This window comes from Egretta garzetta, unplaced genomic scaffold, assembly GCF_000687185.1.
Source record: "Egretta garzetta isolate BGI_Z169 unplaced genomic scaffold, ASM68718v1 scaffold286, whole genome shotgun sequence".
Classification (NCBI taxonomy): Eukaryota; Metazoa; Chordata; class Aves; order Pelecaniformes; family Ardeidae; genus Egretta; species Egretta garzetta.
Window position 1 is genome coordinate 48,951 of NW_009260078.1, and position 19,372 is coordinate 68,322.

At 44.1% G+C, this 19,372-nt stretch overlaps 1 protein-coding gene across 1 annotated transcript in view; it reads right to left on the reverse strand.

Moving 5' to 3' along the window:
• ME3 (malic enzyme 3) overlaps window positions 1–19,372 on the reverse strand; it is a 63,566-nt gene that overhangs the window by 21,557 nt on the left and 22,637 nt on the right. The window contains exons 4-5 of the mRNA XM_009641320.2: window positions 16,255–16,416; window positions 13,212–13,270 (exon numbers count right to left, since the gene is read on the reverse strand). Coding sequence (XP_009639615.2) covers window positions 13,212–13,270; window positions 16,255–16,416 — 221 coding nt within the window. The remainder of the gene's footprint in view (window positions 1–13,211; window positions 13,271–16,254; window positions 16,417–19,372) is intronic.

A 19,372-nucleotide genomic window follows, 5' to 3' on the forward strand; every position in this document is an offset into this window, starting at 1 on the left:
AGTCCCCCCCCCACCCTCCTCTTCTCCAGGCTAAACCCCCCCAGTTGCCTCAGCCACTCCCCATCAGCCTTGTGCTCCAGACCCCTCACCAGCTTTGTTGCTCTCCTCTGGACATGTTCCAGCAATGCAACATCTTTCTTGTAGTGAGGGGCCCAAAACTGAACACAGTATTCGAGGTGCAGCCTCACCAGCACCAGGTACAGGGGCATGATCACTGTTGCTATTTTCTTTCTCCTGGGCACCTTTCAGCTCCCTTCAGCTTCTCCTTCGGTGATGTTGGGAATGGATGTGGCACACCTGCAAGGGAGGACATGCCACAGCGGGGGGTTTTCTTCCTGGCTAATGTGGAATCTAATGACTGAGGGCATCTTCAGTTTAGCTCATGTGCAGTCCGGGTACCTTTCTACTACCTGGGTACCACCAGAGATGGACTACCTTGCCCAGTCCCCACGGTATGTCTTCCCCCTACCTCTCCTGAAAGAGAATACAAGTGCAGAGGGGTTAAAAATCACTTTCAAAATTAGTCTATATTTATTGTGCACCATCTGAGAGCTCCTATTTTATAAAGTATGCTTCCTCCCCACTCTGCAATGCCAGACTCTAGTGAGCCCGCTCTAGGTAGGCAGGTGCAAGCATGACTGGTCATACGGGCCAGAAAGTCAGCAACTTCTCGTTTACTGTGCTGAAAGGAGCAACAAAAGAGCCTTGTGCAATATCCCTGTTGTAGTTGCACCACAACTCTACCCCGGATGTGGAGGTTTAGGCATGGATTTTCCATGGGAAGCTTGCCAGACTTCAGGGGGAAAAAAAGCCCTAGAAAAGGGACAGGACAACTGCTCCCATTGGTTTTGTGACTCCAAACAGGACAAATTCTTCCCTGCACCCTATATGGCAGGCCACATTACACAGCTCAGCAGCAACTGGAGTCTATTGAAAAGTTGCATTCCTTTTTATAAGATGCTCTTAAATTGTCCCCAGTGTGCTGCTAACTACAAGTTACACCGAGTATTTGAGGGACAGACTGCTTACACACTTTAAGCCTCCCCACTGCAGATTCTGGCAGCTATCAAGGAGACATCCAGCATCAGAATTTCTTCTGAAATGCTGAGCAACACTCTGAAAAGCAATAGATGAAGATTCCCAAGTCTCTTTCTCTCTGTACCATCTTAAAAGTCAAAATGAACATTGTTGATATCCAAGGAATTTGTGCAAATAAACAATACAAAAAGTGCCTCTGAAAATCAGTTGGATGATGCTCTTATCCATTGTTTTTGTAAGGAAAACATGGCTGAGGGGATGACACTCCATCCAGAACATCTGCTAACATCACACAGCAAAGAATTAGCAAATCTTTAAGCAACTTGAGTTGCTATAGAAACTATTTCTCTAACAGCAGTCTTATTATTTATTTGTATCACCGAGGCAGTAACATTACTGACTTGCTTAATAAAATCCATGGTCTCAGCCAGCATTAATGTATGCGTGACCAGCTCTCCAAAGAGGATAAGGGTAGGTGGGTGGGTTTCCCTGACTACAGAGTCAAATTTGCAAGAGTATTAACCTGAACATATTTTTTTTTCTTTATTGAGTGCAGAATTCTTTCCTCACTTCACATTCCTGGTCTGCAGCATCAGACAGTGCTCAGTTACTTCTATTTTTGTCTTTGATCCTTTTTTATTAAGCAGAGCACCAGGAAGGTGTGGTGGCCCATAAACACTTCATTTCTCTCCCTGCCCCTCAGTATGACAGGACAGTGCTGGAATGCAAACTCTTTTCACTGAGCTATTTTTTGGAAGATTGTTTAGTTTTTCTCTGCAGTATGTCCACTAAGCTTTTTGAAGTATAAACCACATTTTGGACCCTATGTGAGCCTTTGCATAATGCGAGAAATAAAGTTTTCACTAATAAAGACCACAAATCGGTCATGGCAAGACCCTAAGACCGGATGCTTTAAATGAAAGAACCAAATATTTCAGACTCACAGTTAAAGATGGGAATCTCAGGATGGTGATCCTAGTGCTCAAGGACTACCCACCTTACTGGTGTTTTGAGACGACTTTAAAGAACTTGGGCTGCTCAAAGTCACTGAAATTAAACACAAATTAGGCAGCTGACTTACTGAGCCATCTTATAGATCTGCTCTTTCCTAACGGTACCTTGGTGGCTGTGTGCAACCTGTTTCATCCCAAAGGAATTCAGAGCGCTCTACAAAGTACTTGGGTAGCATCCAAAAGTAAAACATAGCCAGCGTGGGACTGGAGCACAGAAGTGCTTTAATATGCAACAACACTAAAAAAAAAAATCCATTTGAGGAAAGAAGGTGGAGAATATCTGTTATTGCAAAGGGAAAGGGGTGGTCAAAGAGCTGCTACTTCTACTGGAATTCAGCCAACAAAATGCGGTGCAGACTAGGATTTCTTCCATTATCTTTCCATATCTAAAAGTCGGCTGTGTAATGCTGAGCTAGACAACTCTGGCTGCTTTCTCAGACAACAGAGAGAAAGAGGCATGTCCAAGAGCAGCTTCTTTGAACTAGTCTAAATGGAGAATGGAAGTAGATAACATCTCTGGAGATGCTCTTTCTCCACAGTCTCTCTGAAGACAGTCTAAGATGACCAACTTAAATTTAGATGTCTAACTTTAGACACCTCAATTAGGAGAGATAATCTAATATTATCTAGTTATCACAGCTGGTTGTGAAGATCTTAAGTATACATCATGCATCCTAGGCCACTGGCTTATCACCCTTTCAACTGCAATGCTCTGCTGTCCTTCAAAGCCTGTAATTTTTTTGTTGATCTTCTCTGTAGAAATTGCCCTGCTCCATCACTTGTGTATGGTATCCAAATGGTCCCCTATCAGGTTATATGCAAATTCTGCAGGATGGAATGAAATATACTGTCCAGTCTCCTCCTATCATAATGTTTTTTAAATGAAAACTGGGTTTTGACAAAACTGATTTTGAAAAATTGTCATGCTTCACTGGAAACATCGCAGTTTCCATCAAGAAACCAAAATTAATGATTTCTTGTTGGAGGAATTTTTAGTGAGGTATGCTTTTGTTGAACCAGACAAGAAATTTTGCTCTGTTTAACTTGCAACATCGGATACCAATGCAGTTCTGAGTTAGTACACACCGCAGCACTTAGAACATGCTTGCTGTCTATAGGTGCAGGATCCCTCTTTATAGAATACGTGGTTGTAAAGTGAGGATTTGAACAAGGATTTCTGAAAATCCGCTCCAAGACATTTAAATATCCTTAAATTTGTTGCTAGAATTGAGGGTGGTCCTGCAGAGAGATCTTGCAAACTGCTGTGGTAGGAAGAGGCTCCTGTGGTCATTCTGCTTGGCTTGTTGCCAGTTCTCATAGATTCTTCCATGCTTCTACTGATCCATGTGACTCATCTCCTGACTTTCAGCACAGAGCCTGAAGGAGAGTTTGGAGCCAAGAGGATTCAGGACTGAATTTTTTCTAGTCCAGGAAAGGCACAGCCAGCTAAGGTTGGCTCCTTCCAGTAATCTCACCCTGACTGTCAGTGACTCATCTTCTCTAGAGCATTCTATCATCTTCTTGACCTCTGGGACATTGGTAGTTAAACACCCAGGATCTAATTGCCTTTATCTAAAAGGAAAGCTCAAATGTAGAGTATCAGGATTTCAGACTGACAATGTACATTGAAACAGAGCAAATGCCAATCTCCAGTTTGGTTTCTTCCATTACCCAGTTCTTTCTCCCCTTTCAAAAAAGGAAGGTTTTGGGTTTTGACCTTTTGATTTTGGTTTCAAAGATGATCCCATTCCTCTTGGGCACACTGAAGTGTGCGTTTCTTGGGATCTTTGCAGTCCGGTGTCTGCTTGTGGAACCAGAGCTTTCCCCTTAGCATGAGTAATTCTTACATTTGCAGGCTGTGGAAAAGGATGCTTGGACGGTTCATTTCTGTACCGCTCTGACAGAGGTGGGTTTGAAAGAATTCAGGCATGCTGGATAGAAAGCAAGAGAGACTATAACAGCAAAGTCTTTTATGGTCACTAAATATTATCCAGGTTGACGTCTTAACACCAACGCCCCCTGCACCACCACAATACATACACACTTTTCAGCAAAACCGAGACCTTTTGGAGTTACAAGCCAAACTCTGCTGCACTGGTTTGTTGTATGGTGGGTTAATATCAGGTGCAAACTCTGATATCCTTTGCTGAAGGCTCTGTGTGTTTTTTCCAGATAAAACACTGAATCTAATTTTTCTCTAAAAACAGTTCTTGTAACTGGGGACACTACAAGAGTCATTATTTAATACTGTCACCATGTCTCCTGGTTCACCATTGGCTGCCAGACCACCATCTGGGCACCCTGTTCTCTACCATCTCTGGAATCAATTTAGCCATTTCATAGAGTTAGAAACAAAAGGATGGACTTTGTCAGTTCTTCCTCATAAAAAACATCATTTGTCTTCCATTCCATGGCAAAGATTATATTGCTGTCTCATTAGTTTGCGTATTTGGGGGTTTTGTGCCACAATTATAACCCAAAGTCTGGCTTTCTCTCTCATACCTTGCAAAAACCTGCCTGTAAAAATAGCCTCACTAACAAAAGCTTCACAGAATGGTCCCATAGACTCATTTTAGTCCAATTTCCAGACCTTGCCTAGCAAATTTTGCATAAACAGGTTTTATAATAAAATAATATACTATTGATCAAAATAACGGTATAGGACTGTCGCCCTAAATGGAGGATGACTCTGGGAGCTAAACACATACGATAGTACAAGTCTGTTGTAAAAATTACCACCCAAAAATCTTTATTGAGAAATTATTCCGTTTCCTGGAAAGCAGACTTTGTTTATCGCTGTACTGTTGTTCTGGTGCTGTTACTATCAACCTAGAGCTATGCTGAATCTCTGGGCTATGTTAACAGGAAAGATGCTTCTGTATCCCCTGTAGAGGATGATACACATCTCTCTTGGATGAGCATGAAGTGTGGAACAGAACAGCGTGAATCCCAGAAGAAGGAGGCAGATGTTTTCCTGATGACATTACTTTTAGCTTCTTTATTCAAGAGATTTCTCAATTGCCTGAACAATCTCATTATGCAACTTGGTTCTTTCATCCTGATTTGTATGTACATCTCTGAGTTCATCCAGCCTCATTATAAGCCACGAGGTCAGAGAGGAAAAAATTCATGAGGCAACAGTTACCATTTGAGAAGCATCTGAACAAAACTGCCCAAGTCAGAACTCCAAGGGTGGCCCGAGGACCTGTGCAGTGCCTTTGCTGACCAGTGTCAAAAGGGCATTTTTGTTCACCATGAACAGGGAGTACAAAACATCCTTACATATATGAAAAAAAAAAAATTGTAAGAAGGTCCAGTTCTGTTATGGAAAGAATCACAGGCAGGAGGTTCCAATCCCAATTTTATAGTATTGCTTTCAGTCATTGATGACATAAGGAGTCTGCCTTGATGCACTCCTACTCATAGTCTTAGATAAAACCAGGCAGAGAAGAGCCAAATTGTCCTTGCACTTGTCCTTGAGACTTTCTTACTCCTGTTTGATACAACAGCAACCAAAGTTATGATTTCCAAGAAAAATGAAATTTTCAGTAAAGGAGCCCATCATTAGTAAAAAATCATGCTTGGCAAGTGATCAGCATTCAGGATTGGAAAACCGAAGTCCACTCTAGCAAGTTAAACAATACTAGCACCCAAGTCTGGCCAGTGTCCTGAGGCCATTCTTACCGTTAAATTGTTAACATGGTCTTTGGCAGGCATTTGGTCAGACCCGCAGAACTCTGCCACACAATTCCTGGCCACAGTTTAGAGGTCAGTTTGGTCAGGCATCACCTCAGGAGATCATTTGCCTGTGGCTTTATAGAGGTAAGAGAGCTAAGCACTACAGACAAGGCTAAGCAGTATGGATGTGAGCAGCAACCACAATGCTATTTGGCCTTACAACCAGAAAATGGGCTCTGGCCTCTCTTGTTTACAGTACAGATGAAGCTAGAAAAGAAGTATCACAGAATCATAGAATCATAGAATCATAGAATACCAGGTTGGAAGGGACCTCAAGGATCATCTGGTCCAATCACAAGAGACAAGAGCACAGTCTAGACAAGATGGCCCAGCACCCTGCCCAGCTGAGTCTTGAAAGTGTCCAGAAGTAGCTTAGAAGTGGGCAAAGCACTTCTCTCATTCCACTGCAGCCAGGATCTCACTTTGCCCCTGGAGATGATGAGGGCAGCGACTTAAGAATCTGCATTTTCCTTGTGCATGAAGGGGCCCGGCCCGAGTGTGCCACAGGTGGGCAGAGATGGGGTCCAGGGCCAGCTGGGGCATCCAGAGAGAAAAGGCAAATTGTTCCCGTAAGGTCTTTGCAAACTGAGTTTTCACAAACAAGAGTGGAAGAAAATTAGACTTTGTCCCATCTGACACCAAGGTTGACTCAAGGCACAGAACAAGATAAGCTTTCAACTACATTAGAAATAGAGACAAAACCAGCAATTGTAAATAAGCACTGGTATCAAGCTAAGAAGAAGCTTAGAGGGAAAAAGTACCTTTGTTCATCCCACGCAAAAAGGGCACGAAGCCCAGGCTCATTCTTGTTATTGGGGACCCAGTTCCTTCACACCTCTGAGACGGCTGATAGCCCCTTAATGGCAGCTCTGGTGTGGCTGTTGGGCTCTTCGCAATAGGCAGGTTACCCAAAAGCACAAGTATGTCCCAGAAGGCTAAGGCTTTTCTACTGTCATTCGCGCCTGGGAAATCTCACGTCGGGATCGCACTGTTTGCATATTTGTGTGTTTTGGGCCAAGAAGAGGAAACCCAGATAAGTAAAGAGATAACAGCAAGGCGGATTTACTACTAGGAGGCATGGGGCCAGGCAAGCTCACTCTTGTTTGCAGGGAGAGCTTGCAATGTTTGTTTGCTTACAGGCTGCAGACAGATGTTACACTTAATGTCAGAAAAAGCCTTTAACTTTTAATACTTCCACATAGCTAAGAGGAAGGCAAGTTTTCCCTTGAAAAAAATGACAAGGAAAACTAGAATTTTGGTAAAATAAAATAAAAGTTGAGCTTCTGGTTCTGCAACCACTGAAAAAACTCTCCAAAGCCTCACTCAGCACTGTGATGTGATTTAATAGCACTCTGCATATCACTCATTAAATAGTTCTACTAGCGTTAAAAGGAGAGATGAAGAGACAAGTTAAGAAAACATGATCATATCCGTTACTTTGTTTTGAAATGGAAATGTCACGGGTAAGGTTCGTGGATTGTCAGATGATCGTAGCATGGTGAAAGCTGGACCCAGGGATCCACAACAGAAGCCCTGACTGTTGTAGCAGATGTAGCAGTTATGACTGTCGTCATGAGGGAGACAAAAATGCAATTGCTTTTATGCTAGAGCGTTTGGTTTTGAGCCAACAGATGGGAGTTTTGCAAAAATTGTAGCCTTTTATATTATAGCCAATAAAAAATCTAGAGCTCTAGGTCCATGGGTTTAGAAATCCCATGCCAGGCAGAGCATCATGAACCCAACAGGAACTGCTGCCTGCCTCACCATCTTCTTGGACTGCAGACTATTTCTAACGTTGGGTAGGAGTCTCAGAAGGTTTCTGCCAATATAAACACAGCCACCATGCTCTGAGGCATAGAGCCTGCTGCGGATTCAGTGAGTGCTAAACGAAAGTGACCCTTGAGGCGCAAAGATAGCAGGAAATCCCTGAATCTCAGATTACTGGAAGCTGGGGGTATGCCAAGGATTGTTTGCCGCTTGTTCCTAGTCATATGCTGGGGCTTCTGCTAGGAGCTACTGTCAGAGACAGGATACGGGGCAAGATCAAGCAGAGATCAATCACAAAGCTCTTTGGGAAAAAAAATCTTGAAAAATCATAGTCAACCTTCATTATAGTCCTTACAGCAGCAAACCCACTCCCACCCCCCAAAAAACAACCGACCCTCTTGCACAGCACGTCTCACGACTTCAAAGTACAAAGACCAGCACTAAGGGCTGCTATGGCCATTCTTGTGTTTTTATGCAAAACGGCACCAGCCTCCTTGCAGTGGGTCTGAGGAACAACTGCAGGTGAAGGTAACAGGCTTCTTGGGAGCAGGGCATAAGTAGGAGATGCAACCATGCTAGTGCTGACCCGCAGGCATAGCCCTGAACTACCCTCTGACAGACAAGGGATGGAGCCTCACCACCTGCCTTCCACCCAAACAGATCTTCTTCAGCCACATCTTTCTAAACCAGCCGTGGTAAATCCGGCCTAGCTGGAAAGCACAGACAGAAAGCCTAAGGCAGAGGTCTTTTCAACATCTGTAAATGCGTTATCCCAAAGGATTTGATGGCAAGGTAATGGAAGTCCATTACCACAGAGATCCTGTAGCAGCACATCTGGAGCTCAGTCATTCTTCAGTAGCAGAAAATCAAGCTAAGAAAACCTAAATGTTGTTCTTTGACTTTAAATATCATCCAGTGGCTAAAAGCAGATTGTAGGAGCTGGCTGATGAGTTCATCCCACATCAAGCCAGGATAATGGACAGCCGAGGTGGCTCTTGCATTACCATCACTTCTCCCTTCTGGATGGTGTCAGAATTCCTTTGGCCATGGTAACTGGGGTAGATGAGCAAGGAGAGTATCCACCTTGTCTTCTCATGAAGGCTGGAGTCGGTCATCAGCCCTGGCAGGGAACTGGTGATGGTGTGCAGGTCTCCTAACAGACACACTAGATGCTGAGGAGGAACTTTAGGTCTTTGCAGTATTATGGGCTTTGTGGAGGCCAGTGGTGCCTGGAGACTTCAGTCTTGTCTTTCTGGATCAATTAGCCAGATTAACTAGAGCATCTGAAGAAATAACATGGGGGCACCTGTACTGGTGATTTTGTTTCTGAAAGGTGCTGGTGAATTTGTGATCCACGGCCCTGAAGAACTGCAGAAACAGAGGCGGCTTGTTTTTGAGCGGGCTCTGCTTGTTGGAGAGCACATGGGACCTGACTTAGAATGTTTGTGGGTAAAAGTATAGGGAAGAGATTAGGCAAAGAGAAATCAAGTATAAAACAGGCACAAGGAAAAACAGACTCAGCAGAGCTACTTTCCTTCTTCTCCCATTTTGAGAAACCGAGTGCTCGATCTCCTGATGTCTTCTGTGCTCTGCCATATGGCACAGGCTGATAGGAAGGAAAGGACAGAAAGCACAGGCTGTTTCCCTGGTCACCCTGTTAATAAGCACTGATGGGAAAGGAAAGGGGAGTGAAGTTATGACAGCTTAATGAGGCTTCTGCGACACGGTTTGCTGGCATGTGGAACTGCGTGTCACAGCGTCTCAGGCTGCGTGCTCAGCATCTGCCAGCAAGCGACTGGGGCCAGCATCCGAAACGGAGGCTGGAGCCTGGGGACAGGCCATCCATCAGCACCGCTGGCCACTTGAAGCCACTGAGCTGCACTGTCACGGCGTGACGAAACTGCAGAAGGAGTGAATAGAATAGGACAGATAAGGAACCGGTCTCCAGTTTCTGTACCAGTTTAGGAGAAAAGGGGAAGGAAGAAAAAATTTCCTGTGGTGGTTTGCTATGAAAGAGAGCCTGAGGATTAATGCATATTGTTACTGTAAATGCTGGGCTGAAGCCCAGAGAACATGCTCCAGCACAACACGTATCCCATGGCGTTTTGATTTCAACCTTAATTTGCTCATATAGGCAAGCCCCAGAAATTCTGTGGGTTAGCTTGATTATGAGCCTTGGATACTTGAGGTAAATGTTTATTCCAGCCTACAAAAATGTACCAGTTCAAGAATAAGACTGACTTGCCCTTTGCCATGGTAACTGAGGAGAGGGAAAACTGAAGCTGTGCATTTTCCCATACAAAGCATATTACTCATGGTGAGAAAACAGCAATTTGTCAGGCTGCTTCATTCAGTTGCAGGCTAGGCTCAAGGGGCCAAATTTTGCATGTAGTTGCCTCCCAAGAGGAGCAAAATGCATGGTTTGGAGCTCTTGTTAAAGAGCTCAGTCATTTAATGTGTTTTAGGTGAGAGAGTAATGAATGGAGGTTTAGGCAGCAGGGAAATGCAGAAATTTATCTAGCTATTTCTTTCTAAAATTGCCCAGAAGTCACACTTTATTTCAAAATACTGTAAGTGCTAACTCTGAAGCCTCTAACACTCTCCTGGTTTCATTACTAGGTGGCTATTATGAGACCAGGAGCCCTTTCTGCTGACTGTAGGGGTCTACAGCTATAGAAATTTGACATCTGTTTGATATTATTATTCCATTAGAAGAGTAAATCTTCACTCCCCTGGCTTTCTTGTGGGCTCTGACACATTCCGCTTCAGTGACAAATGTTCCTTGAGCCAGCAGTGACTTGACAGGGTGGGAGGTACTTCTGCAAAGGAACTGACAAATGGTTTCCATGAGAAGTTGAAGTACCCTCAGGAAGCAGACAGAATTTCTGCATGAACATCAAGCTGAAAAGGAAACCCTCAAACTGCAAGAGATTTGTGGCAACCCAAAAGGTTTTTCCCCAGGTAACTGAATTTGCATGGGACATTATAGACTTGCGCAAGAAATCACAGCAGACCAAAGATCACAGCAGTTCGTACTCACAGGTTTCCTCACACATGGAGGCAGGCTACAATAAAGCAGCATGTTCTTGACCTTCTGAACATTTTCTGCTTCCTTTCATAACAGAAGTGAGAGCTCCTACTGGGTTGCATCCAGTCATTCCAGTGGAAATTCAAGACCAAATGAATCTGTTTCATATAAGTTTGCCAAATCCAGGCTGATAGCAGAATTATTCACCAGCCTGGAGCTCACAGAGGATCACACTCCAACAACGCTTTAAAGTATGCTGGTGGTCAGGATGATAATACAGGGTAATAGCTCCTTTCACTCAAGGATCTCCAAATTCTTTACAGATGTGAATGGAGAAGTGCAAAGTGGAATTTCCCAGCCCCACTTTGCAGAGAACTTTTTGGGGGCTTACCGTGTTCAAGCAATTCATCCTGGCTAAGAGGAATAGAAAAGCTGGGACAGGGGCCCCAGGAACTTGATTCCCACTACTTGGATGAAAGCATTAGACATGACATCACCTCCTCACAAGATAAGAGTTCATTGTTTTGTGGCTGAGGTCTTCTCCCTTCAATGTGGAGATTAGCTCATGTAAACGAACCACAGGGAAATAACAGTCAATCCTTTCCAGCAGCAAGCACAGAGAAGGCAAGTTGTCCTTCTGGCCCTGTCGCTGACATTGCAGGAGTAGTGGGCACAACAAGCTTCGCATTTAACACCACCAGCATAAATCTTGGAGCCAAATTTATGATGGCTGAGACCATCATCTGGGTTCTCATGCCACTGTTCCCACTCTATCATCAACACCAGCACTGCAATACCCCTGTGGTGTCCTTGCCAGAAGGAAGTGAGATCGTTTCCTTGAAGGATTAATTAGTGACTACAATCAAAACAAAGAAACCCCCCACAAATCAACCCTGACAACCCCTACAGCTTTTCTACTTGTAGAGTCTCTTGTGACTTCCTAGTTGTGTTTTACCAGTTTGCTAGCCTCCAAGAATTTCTTCCCCCTAGATAACCCACAAGTTTCTACTACACTGCAATCAACTGACATTTCAGTCAAGTTCCTTAACAAATATCAAGAAGGACAAACCAGAGCACAAACACAAAATTTTCTTCTCTGCAGTCATCCTTCGGTATTTTTAATCCAACAGGCAGGGCAGTGTTACTGTGTTCATATTCACAGATGTAGGAGCTATAGCACTGACTGACAGCAAGTATCTTTACATGGTAAATGGGCAACTGCAGCTGGGTGGGTTGACGTACTGGCCGGCCGTCATTTGGGATGTGTCTACACTGTGCTGCTGAAGAGCAAAGGAGAGACTCCTGTCCTAACAGCAGCATTGCACACGCACGGGGTGCAGCACGAAGCTGCACAGAGCCACCACATCAACAGATGCTGAAATCCTCCGCGACACCCTCATCCCTCTCAAGACTTGGTTCATCAGCTGTGACTGAATGCGGTCCTCAGCATTTCACCCCTCTTTCCTCCATCCCTCCACCCACAGCCAGCTGGGCAGTCAGACCTTACGGAAAGAGATGCTTCTCAGTGGATGGGTAGGTGTTGTCCTTAGAGACTGGACATGATGCCTCCTGCCTCAGGGGAGACAAGATGAACTGAGAGCTGCTGACACATCTATCACCCACTCCCTCCCATTCTGGCAGGAACACACACACACACAGAGCTGGCTGGAGACACAGAAAGAGGGAAAATCAACCCCAGCTCCTTCAGCTGGGAAGAAGACACCCTACAACATCCAGACAGGCAGCAGCCTATTAATCAGGCACAGACTGCAGCTCTCTGCCACTCCTTATCAATATCATCTGCTGCTTTAGGAAAGGCAGAAAAAGCTGCTTAGGAGCTTGGGGCTTTCCAAATATCTTTTTTTCCTCAACAGTTGTTCTCACTTATGGTGACCTCTCCAGATAGTCATGGAGATTTTAATATATTTTCTTTTTCCAGAAAGAGGAACTTAATGCAGTGCAAGAGATGCACATAGGGCGCTGAGGTTGAGGTTCTGCTCTTCCCACATCAAAACTCCCTGGTACATCAGAGACCCTCTATCCCAGCTAGTCAGTAAGAATGGAAATATGCACTCGGTCTGTCCCACCAGTAAAAAGAGAATGCTTGTAATCCTGGCCTTCTCACTCCGCAGGCTTAAATGCCAGCAGGGAAGCTCCTGGTTTTGACAAAGCGGTAGACAGGCAGCCTGCAGACTCACACAGACATCACTGTGTGCAGTAACATGCCATTTCCAGCGGGATGATTTCCTTCACAATGGTGAAAGCTAGAAAATTCCTTTACAAAATGTACACAAACCAAAGTTTAGATTGTGCCTATGCTGAATGAGGCTCATAAATGCATGCTGGAGGCCAGGTATAGCCCACGGGGCACATGTTTGACACCTCTGGCCTATATGGACGGGAAATGGTTATAAATAGTCAGTCCCGTTTCAGTTCTCTGAAGACAAATATTTTTGACACAGAGTGCTCAAGCACAAAGGGTCATTTGTAGACCACCCGGGAGGCTTGCATTTAAATGACCTTTCTTTGCTTGGACGATCAATTATACTAATGTTTATTTCACGAGTGGCAACATTTGTTCTGAACCGGAAGCAGCCCAGAGGAGCCGTGTATATCGTCCCACTTACTTGTTGGTAACTGCCTGCATAAACTCATCAATCAGTTCGTCTGGATCACTCAGGAGAGCCTAGGACACAAAGCAATTCTGTTGACATCTTCTCTTCCATGGGTGAATGGAGATTTATGTCCCAGCCTACCCAAAAAGTTTCTCTGTTGTGGTCATATTAATTTTACTTACTATGCAGTGAAGGCCAGCTCACACAGTTCTTCCTGAACAGAATGTGTTTCCGTAAGAAGCTGTGGACTATCTTTTGGTGTAAATAAAGTTGGAGGGATGTAATGCTTCTTGACTGCTGTAGGAAATGGAGCTCTGCATTCCCAGAACACCTCTACCATGGCTCCCTGCCATGATGCCTCACTCCTAGTGAATAAAACTGACCTTGTGTGGGGAGTGCTTACTGTTCAATCAGTTCTTAATTTTGTGCTGAGGTTACCAGGAAAGCTGTTGACCATAAAAGCGCTTTGAGCAACGAAGATCACCTGAAGTAACCTGGAATGACATGTGTCCTATAGGCCTTTAGGTGCCAGACCTGAGCTAACCAGAACCAGTGATAAGATGCCAAAATGTTCCCAAGTCCTGCACCAACCTAGCACTCACCTGCAGTTATCTGCAAGTGTCAAGGCAAGGTATTTCATACAACAGACTGGTTTATTTTTTGGCTCCTATTGGGAATAAAAAACCAGGCCATTCCTCCAACCAGTCCATCCGGTGTTAAGTCAGGACCCCTAAGCCACCTAAAAAGGACTGGGTCAGCACGGAAATTAGGATTTAGGAAAAATCACAGGACAAGCAGTGGCAGGAGACAGGTGGGCCAACACCTCCGTGAGTCACTGCAAAGCAACTCTGCTTCCCTTCCAACTTCAGGAACTGAATCATCCACATGAGAAGGGGATGAGCCATCACAAACCTATTGTCCTGCAGCCATATGGGACCTAAATATTGGCAGGTATGCGAAAATTAGATCTGTTTTTACAGCCACAGCTGTTTTCCTTCAGAAGGAAAGATGAAAGAGGTTTTCCTCTGAGTTTTAGACATTAACTCTTCAGGGCCATGAAACAGAAAGCAGAGCCATTTGCATTACTTCTCCCATTGCTCCTATAGAGCCATGTGCTCTGGGGCCAGTTCCTGGGGTATAAAATTCTCCCATAGGCAAGCTGAGAAATTCCAAGCTTTGAAAAAAGACCGATTTGCTGAAAGAGTATACAAAGTATTATGGACTGTCAGAAAGACAAGCTGGGAATCGATGCTAAAAATATAATACAACTGCTATATTTACTCCATTCTACCTGAGCTGCCTGTGTTAGCAACACAGTCACCCTAGGCTCAACATATCAGATTTATACGATCTGAAGAGAAACCAGAATATTCATAGGCAGAGATGAACAGGATGAGTGCCTACAGGAGGTGTCTTATTTCTGCATCAATAAGAGTTTAGTTATGGGGCAGGATGCTTGTAGGTAGTGTTTAGGGTCGGGTTAAGCTACGTTTATGCACATGAGAAAGCCATTAAATAAATAAACAAATTATTTATACCATGAGGAAATATATTATTTATATTGATGGAAAACAGCAAGTTCTATATCTTAATCCCAGCTGTGGAAATTGGCCTCACAGAGTTGTTCCTGGACACAAAAGCTACACTTGATCTTGGGCAGAACGAAAGTCCCCAGACTGACTCCGGGAGTTCCTTTCTCTGACACCATCTGACCTTTGGGGATGCCTAAAAATCATTGGTACCACTTTGTATTTTAGTGTTCCCCTGGATGCTGAGATAGAAACAGATGGTCACGGGTCATCAGAAGCTTCCCATGGGAAGGGAAGCACTTAGACCCAGGTCCCTCTCGAGGGGAGCACCAGCGGGGGGCTCAGAGAATGCTGCCACTCGGTGGTGTGCAGACCAGCATGGAGGAGAAGGAAGAGATGAAGGAGCCAAAGTCAAGTACAATGCTTGATTGATTGGAAACTCCAAGAAGTGAGAGACTGAGACTTAATTCCTGCTTTAGCCTCAGAGATCCCACTTTTCAGGAAAGTCTGTGGATCAGTCTGAGATGAGCACACCCTATATTCCACAAGTCCATGAGAAGCCACTGTGCTAAAGGAATAAAATAACCCTGGACCAGAGACCAAAGAGGTAATTGGGAATCTTATCCCAGATGTCACCTGTGGCCACTGATTTTGCTTTCTTTCATTCTTTCCAAGTGTCCAGTGTGAGACACTTGGGTCTGGAGTGAAAGAGGTGCAGAAAACCTTGCTGTCCAGTGAGCGTAGGCATGTCTGAAAATGTCAGCACTCATTTGTCTTCATACGTGAACTCAAAGCTCTTATACCCCAGATTTGTTATTTCTCTGAAGAAATACGTGTTTGATTTACTTGGGGTCAAGTGAGGCACAAGTACATTTTACAAAAATGGACAAAAGTGGGCCATCACAAATAACTATAGGATATTAATTTTTAAAAAGACATCCTCACAGATGTCCATTCTGGCTTTGCTAAAATGTTGCACTTCGGCATTTCTGAGCCAGAGTCATAAGGCAAAAATCTGCAAACAGATGGAATCCTGTTGTCTGGTTATCATGTGCAGGAAAGTGTGCAATCTGACAAAACACTGAAATTAATAATTCCCAAACCACCCACCAGGGATTCTCCGTTTTCTGGAATACCGTCAACTCTACGCAGACAGGAGTATCTGCCTGTTTTCTTACAATTACCAGAGGAAGAATAAATCTGGGACTTCCTGTACAAAATCTTTCAAGTCACCTTGCCATGCCGAAAGGTGGAGCTGACCCTTCAGCTCCAGCTGGCAGCACTCTTGAGTCTTTTCACCAGGGGACCATGAGGCTATTTAGTGTTTATTTCAGTTCCCCATAAGAGCAAATGTTTCTTGAGCATCAAACAGGAATGAAAACTGTCCACCTCCCTGCAGTGCTGGTCTAGCCATCGTCTCATCTCGGATTTCTCTGGCTTTGCCTCCACATTTAGGAAACTGTCCTCAGTTAAGCATTAATCTCAATTCTTTCTCCCCCCATCAGATTTATGAAAAAATGTCTTACCTCATTGTCTGTGCCAACATCCAGCAGGACGGGGAGACACTGCTGTGGGTGAACTCCACCACAAGCTGTGTACAAAGCAAGCTTCCCCACTGGGATACCCATGCCATAACTTCCTAGATCTCCTAAACCGAGAATCCTCTCTCCATCTGTCACCACGATAGCCTAGGAGGATCAAAAAAGACTGTTGTATGGTGTTGCCAAAGCACTAGAAGTAAAACCAGCTCCACTTTCTTCACACCCATGCCAGTTTGCAGTTGCATTCTGCAATGAATATTTGCTCCTTCTACATGACACCATGTTAATTAGCTGTGAATGATAAAGAGCTGTTCATCTTTGGGGGCAGAGATAATGTGGTTGATGGAGCTGCTGGCAGTGTGAGAGCAGCAGCTCTGCTTGCCAGCGCTTCAGTTCACTTGTAGCAGAGCCCAACCAGCATGGCTTGTTGTGCATCCTCAGCTGTATAACATGCAGCATCACAAAAGAGATCTGGCCTTGATTTTTCCTCTCTTCTGGAAAAAGAGCTCGGTATGAAAGTGTTTGTGTTTATGAACTGCATCTGTGGAAGTAGCAAGCTCAGGTCTTCACACTCTTGTAGAGTAGCTGTGTGGTAGCTGACATCAGATAATCAAAACAAAACTCATTATAACTGGGTCCCTTTGCCTCTGGTCCCCATGACTGCAAGGCAGGTAGACAGAAACCATCAGCACAGGGAGGAGCACGGACTGCGGCGGGGCTCCCACATCATGTATTTAATATTAGAACTTTTTTTCCACCCAGTTGGGAGTTAATCAATTGCCATTTAACTCTTCGGGCAATTGGCCTTTTGCATTTCAGCAATACTGTAATGTGCTACCTCACCAAAATCTCTGATCCATAATTTTAGGTTTGTATTTCTTTGTGACAAGAAGGGAAATAAAAGCCCGCTTAATGTTGTCCAAATTAGAAGCCTGAAGTTAAGCTGTTCAACCCACACTGCACATCATTGAGACTTCAGGAGGCAAATGACCAAGCAGATGTGACTGAAATTCCCAATTTTTAGGTTAACTACTCTGCTGGTTTTGTCCCCAGGGTCAGGCACTCTTTGGGGCAGTTCTGAAATCCAGTAAGAACAGGAATATACTGGAGTCCAGGCCCACTGCAGGAGAAAAGCTGCAAATACAATAATGAACTTCAACTTTCAGCACTGTCCCAGCACTTCAGAGAACAGAGTGCTCACATCAAATGGTTTGTCAGGCTGCGGAGGACTCAGGTGCGCAGTCTAGCTTGGATTTCAGAGGAGAGGACTGCAGAGAAATCCTTTATTTGCTGATCTGCAAAGTAAGGCTGAACATACAACATAGGACATACACATGGTGTGTGCTTTAGTGAGAAATAAGAGAATGGGAGGTTAGAAGCTATCTCAATCGATGTACTTCCTTGGGGGGGGGGTGGTGGTAATAAGGATGCATTGGTTTATTGCTGCAATGGAGAAGCATTTTGTTGTTTAGGAACGGAATAAACCTCTTGTTGCACTTCCATATTTCAGGAAGAATTGTACTCACCTCTTTCAGCGTCCTTTCTTATTCAACATAAACTATATATACATCCAAAGGCTATTTTCTCCCTCAACCTAAACCACTCTTTGTAACGGCAGAGCAGAATTACATTACATTGTATAGTTCAGGAATAAGCCTCAGAAGAAACTGCAGTAAGAGGACACATGCATCTGTTCTGCCTTTTACATCTGTTTTGCCCTCTAGTGAAAAAAAAAAAAACAAACCCAAACCCTCTGGTAGTTTGAGGCATGATACATTCCAGGGTTGTAATGCACATAACAATAGTGACAACCAATGTGTAATAGGGAGTATTCTGAAACGGTCCCCCTACATGTGGAATATTTGTTGTTGTGCTGTTACCACTTTCTTGTCACTAGGAGTTAGAATTCCTAAAAGTGATCCTTCAATGAAAAATCTACTAAAACTAAAAGGACTATATACCTATCCTTACGCTAGAGGTTGGACAATCCCTGACATGGGAAATTAATTCATGGCAGTGATACACTTATCCCCCTCCATTTTTGAACATTTTCCCATTTGTTTTTCCTTCTGAGTCAATGTGAAGTGTTAGTGGTGGGAAAGTCCCTTTTTGGGTGGGCTCCATCTGTTTCTGGGTGTGCACTCACTTCTTTATCACACCCAGAGGATGCAATTGGGACTGGAAGGCAGTAATGGGAAAGGGGAAAGCAGCAAGCACACGCACTGCTACAGGTTTATCTTGAAACTGCTGCAAATTACATGAAAAAGAGTTAATATCCTAACTAGGCAGAGAACATTTAAAAAAAAATTAATTAAGTTCTAATGAATCAAAATATTTCTCTGGAGCACAGATCCCCTTTCATCCAAACCAGTAAGTGTTCTCAGGCAAGCCTAAAAACTTCTCAATAGCACTTAGATATTCATCAGAGAGAGAAAATTTCCTCAGCCTTAGATGTGCTGCACTCTATAGGTATCAAAGCTCCTCGAGGTAACACCGAAAAATACGGGAGAACAGAAAATACAGCACGGGAGACATTCATTGCTGTCTGTATCAAACTGGATTCATATTTCTTTGTGGCTCCTCGGATTTAAAAAACACCGAAAAAAGCACACAAAGTTCCAGTGGGTACCTGATGAACAAGCAGATTAAAGTAATGTTTTTAATTGCTCGCATTTATGTGATCAGAACTCAACAAACAGGACATGAATCTCTGGCTGAGCAGGACAGAGCCTTCTAACTGAACCACTGGTTTAACAATTAGGAACCTGTTTTCTACTTCCAGCTGTGCTACAAATTTTCTTGATGACTCTAGTCAAGCCTTTGCCTAAAGGTTAGGTGGGCAGTTTAAGCCAATTATCTAACTGGTTTCTAAACTTCTTTGATAGCCGATGGGGAGAGACAAACCTCCAGAGTGCACGTCCTCCCTCCAGCAGCTGTTTTGGGAAGGGATGAAAGGGGTATTTCTCTTTGAAGATGCTCATCTTCATCGATCACTGCAAAAGTACTCACGAGCTGAGATTAGGCACTGAATCTTCAGGCAGCTGATGTTAACTGAGATGACCCTGGACCATAGTCTGTATTCAGCCAGCTGCTGTAGGTAGCT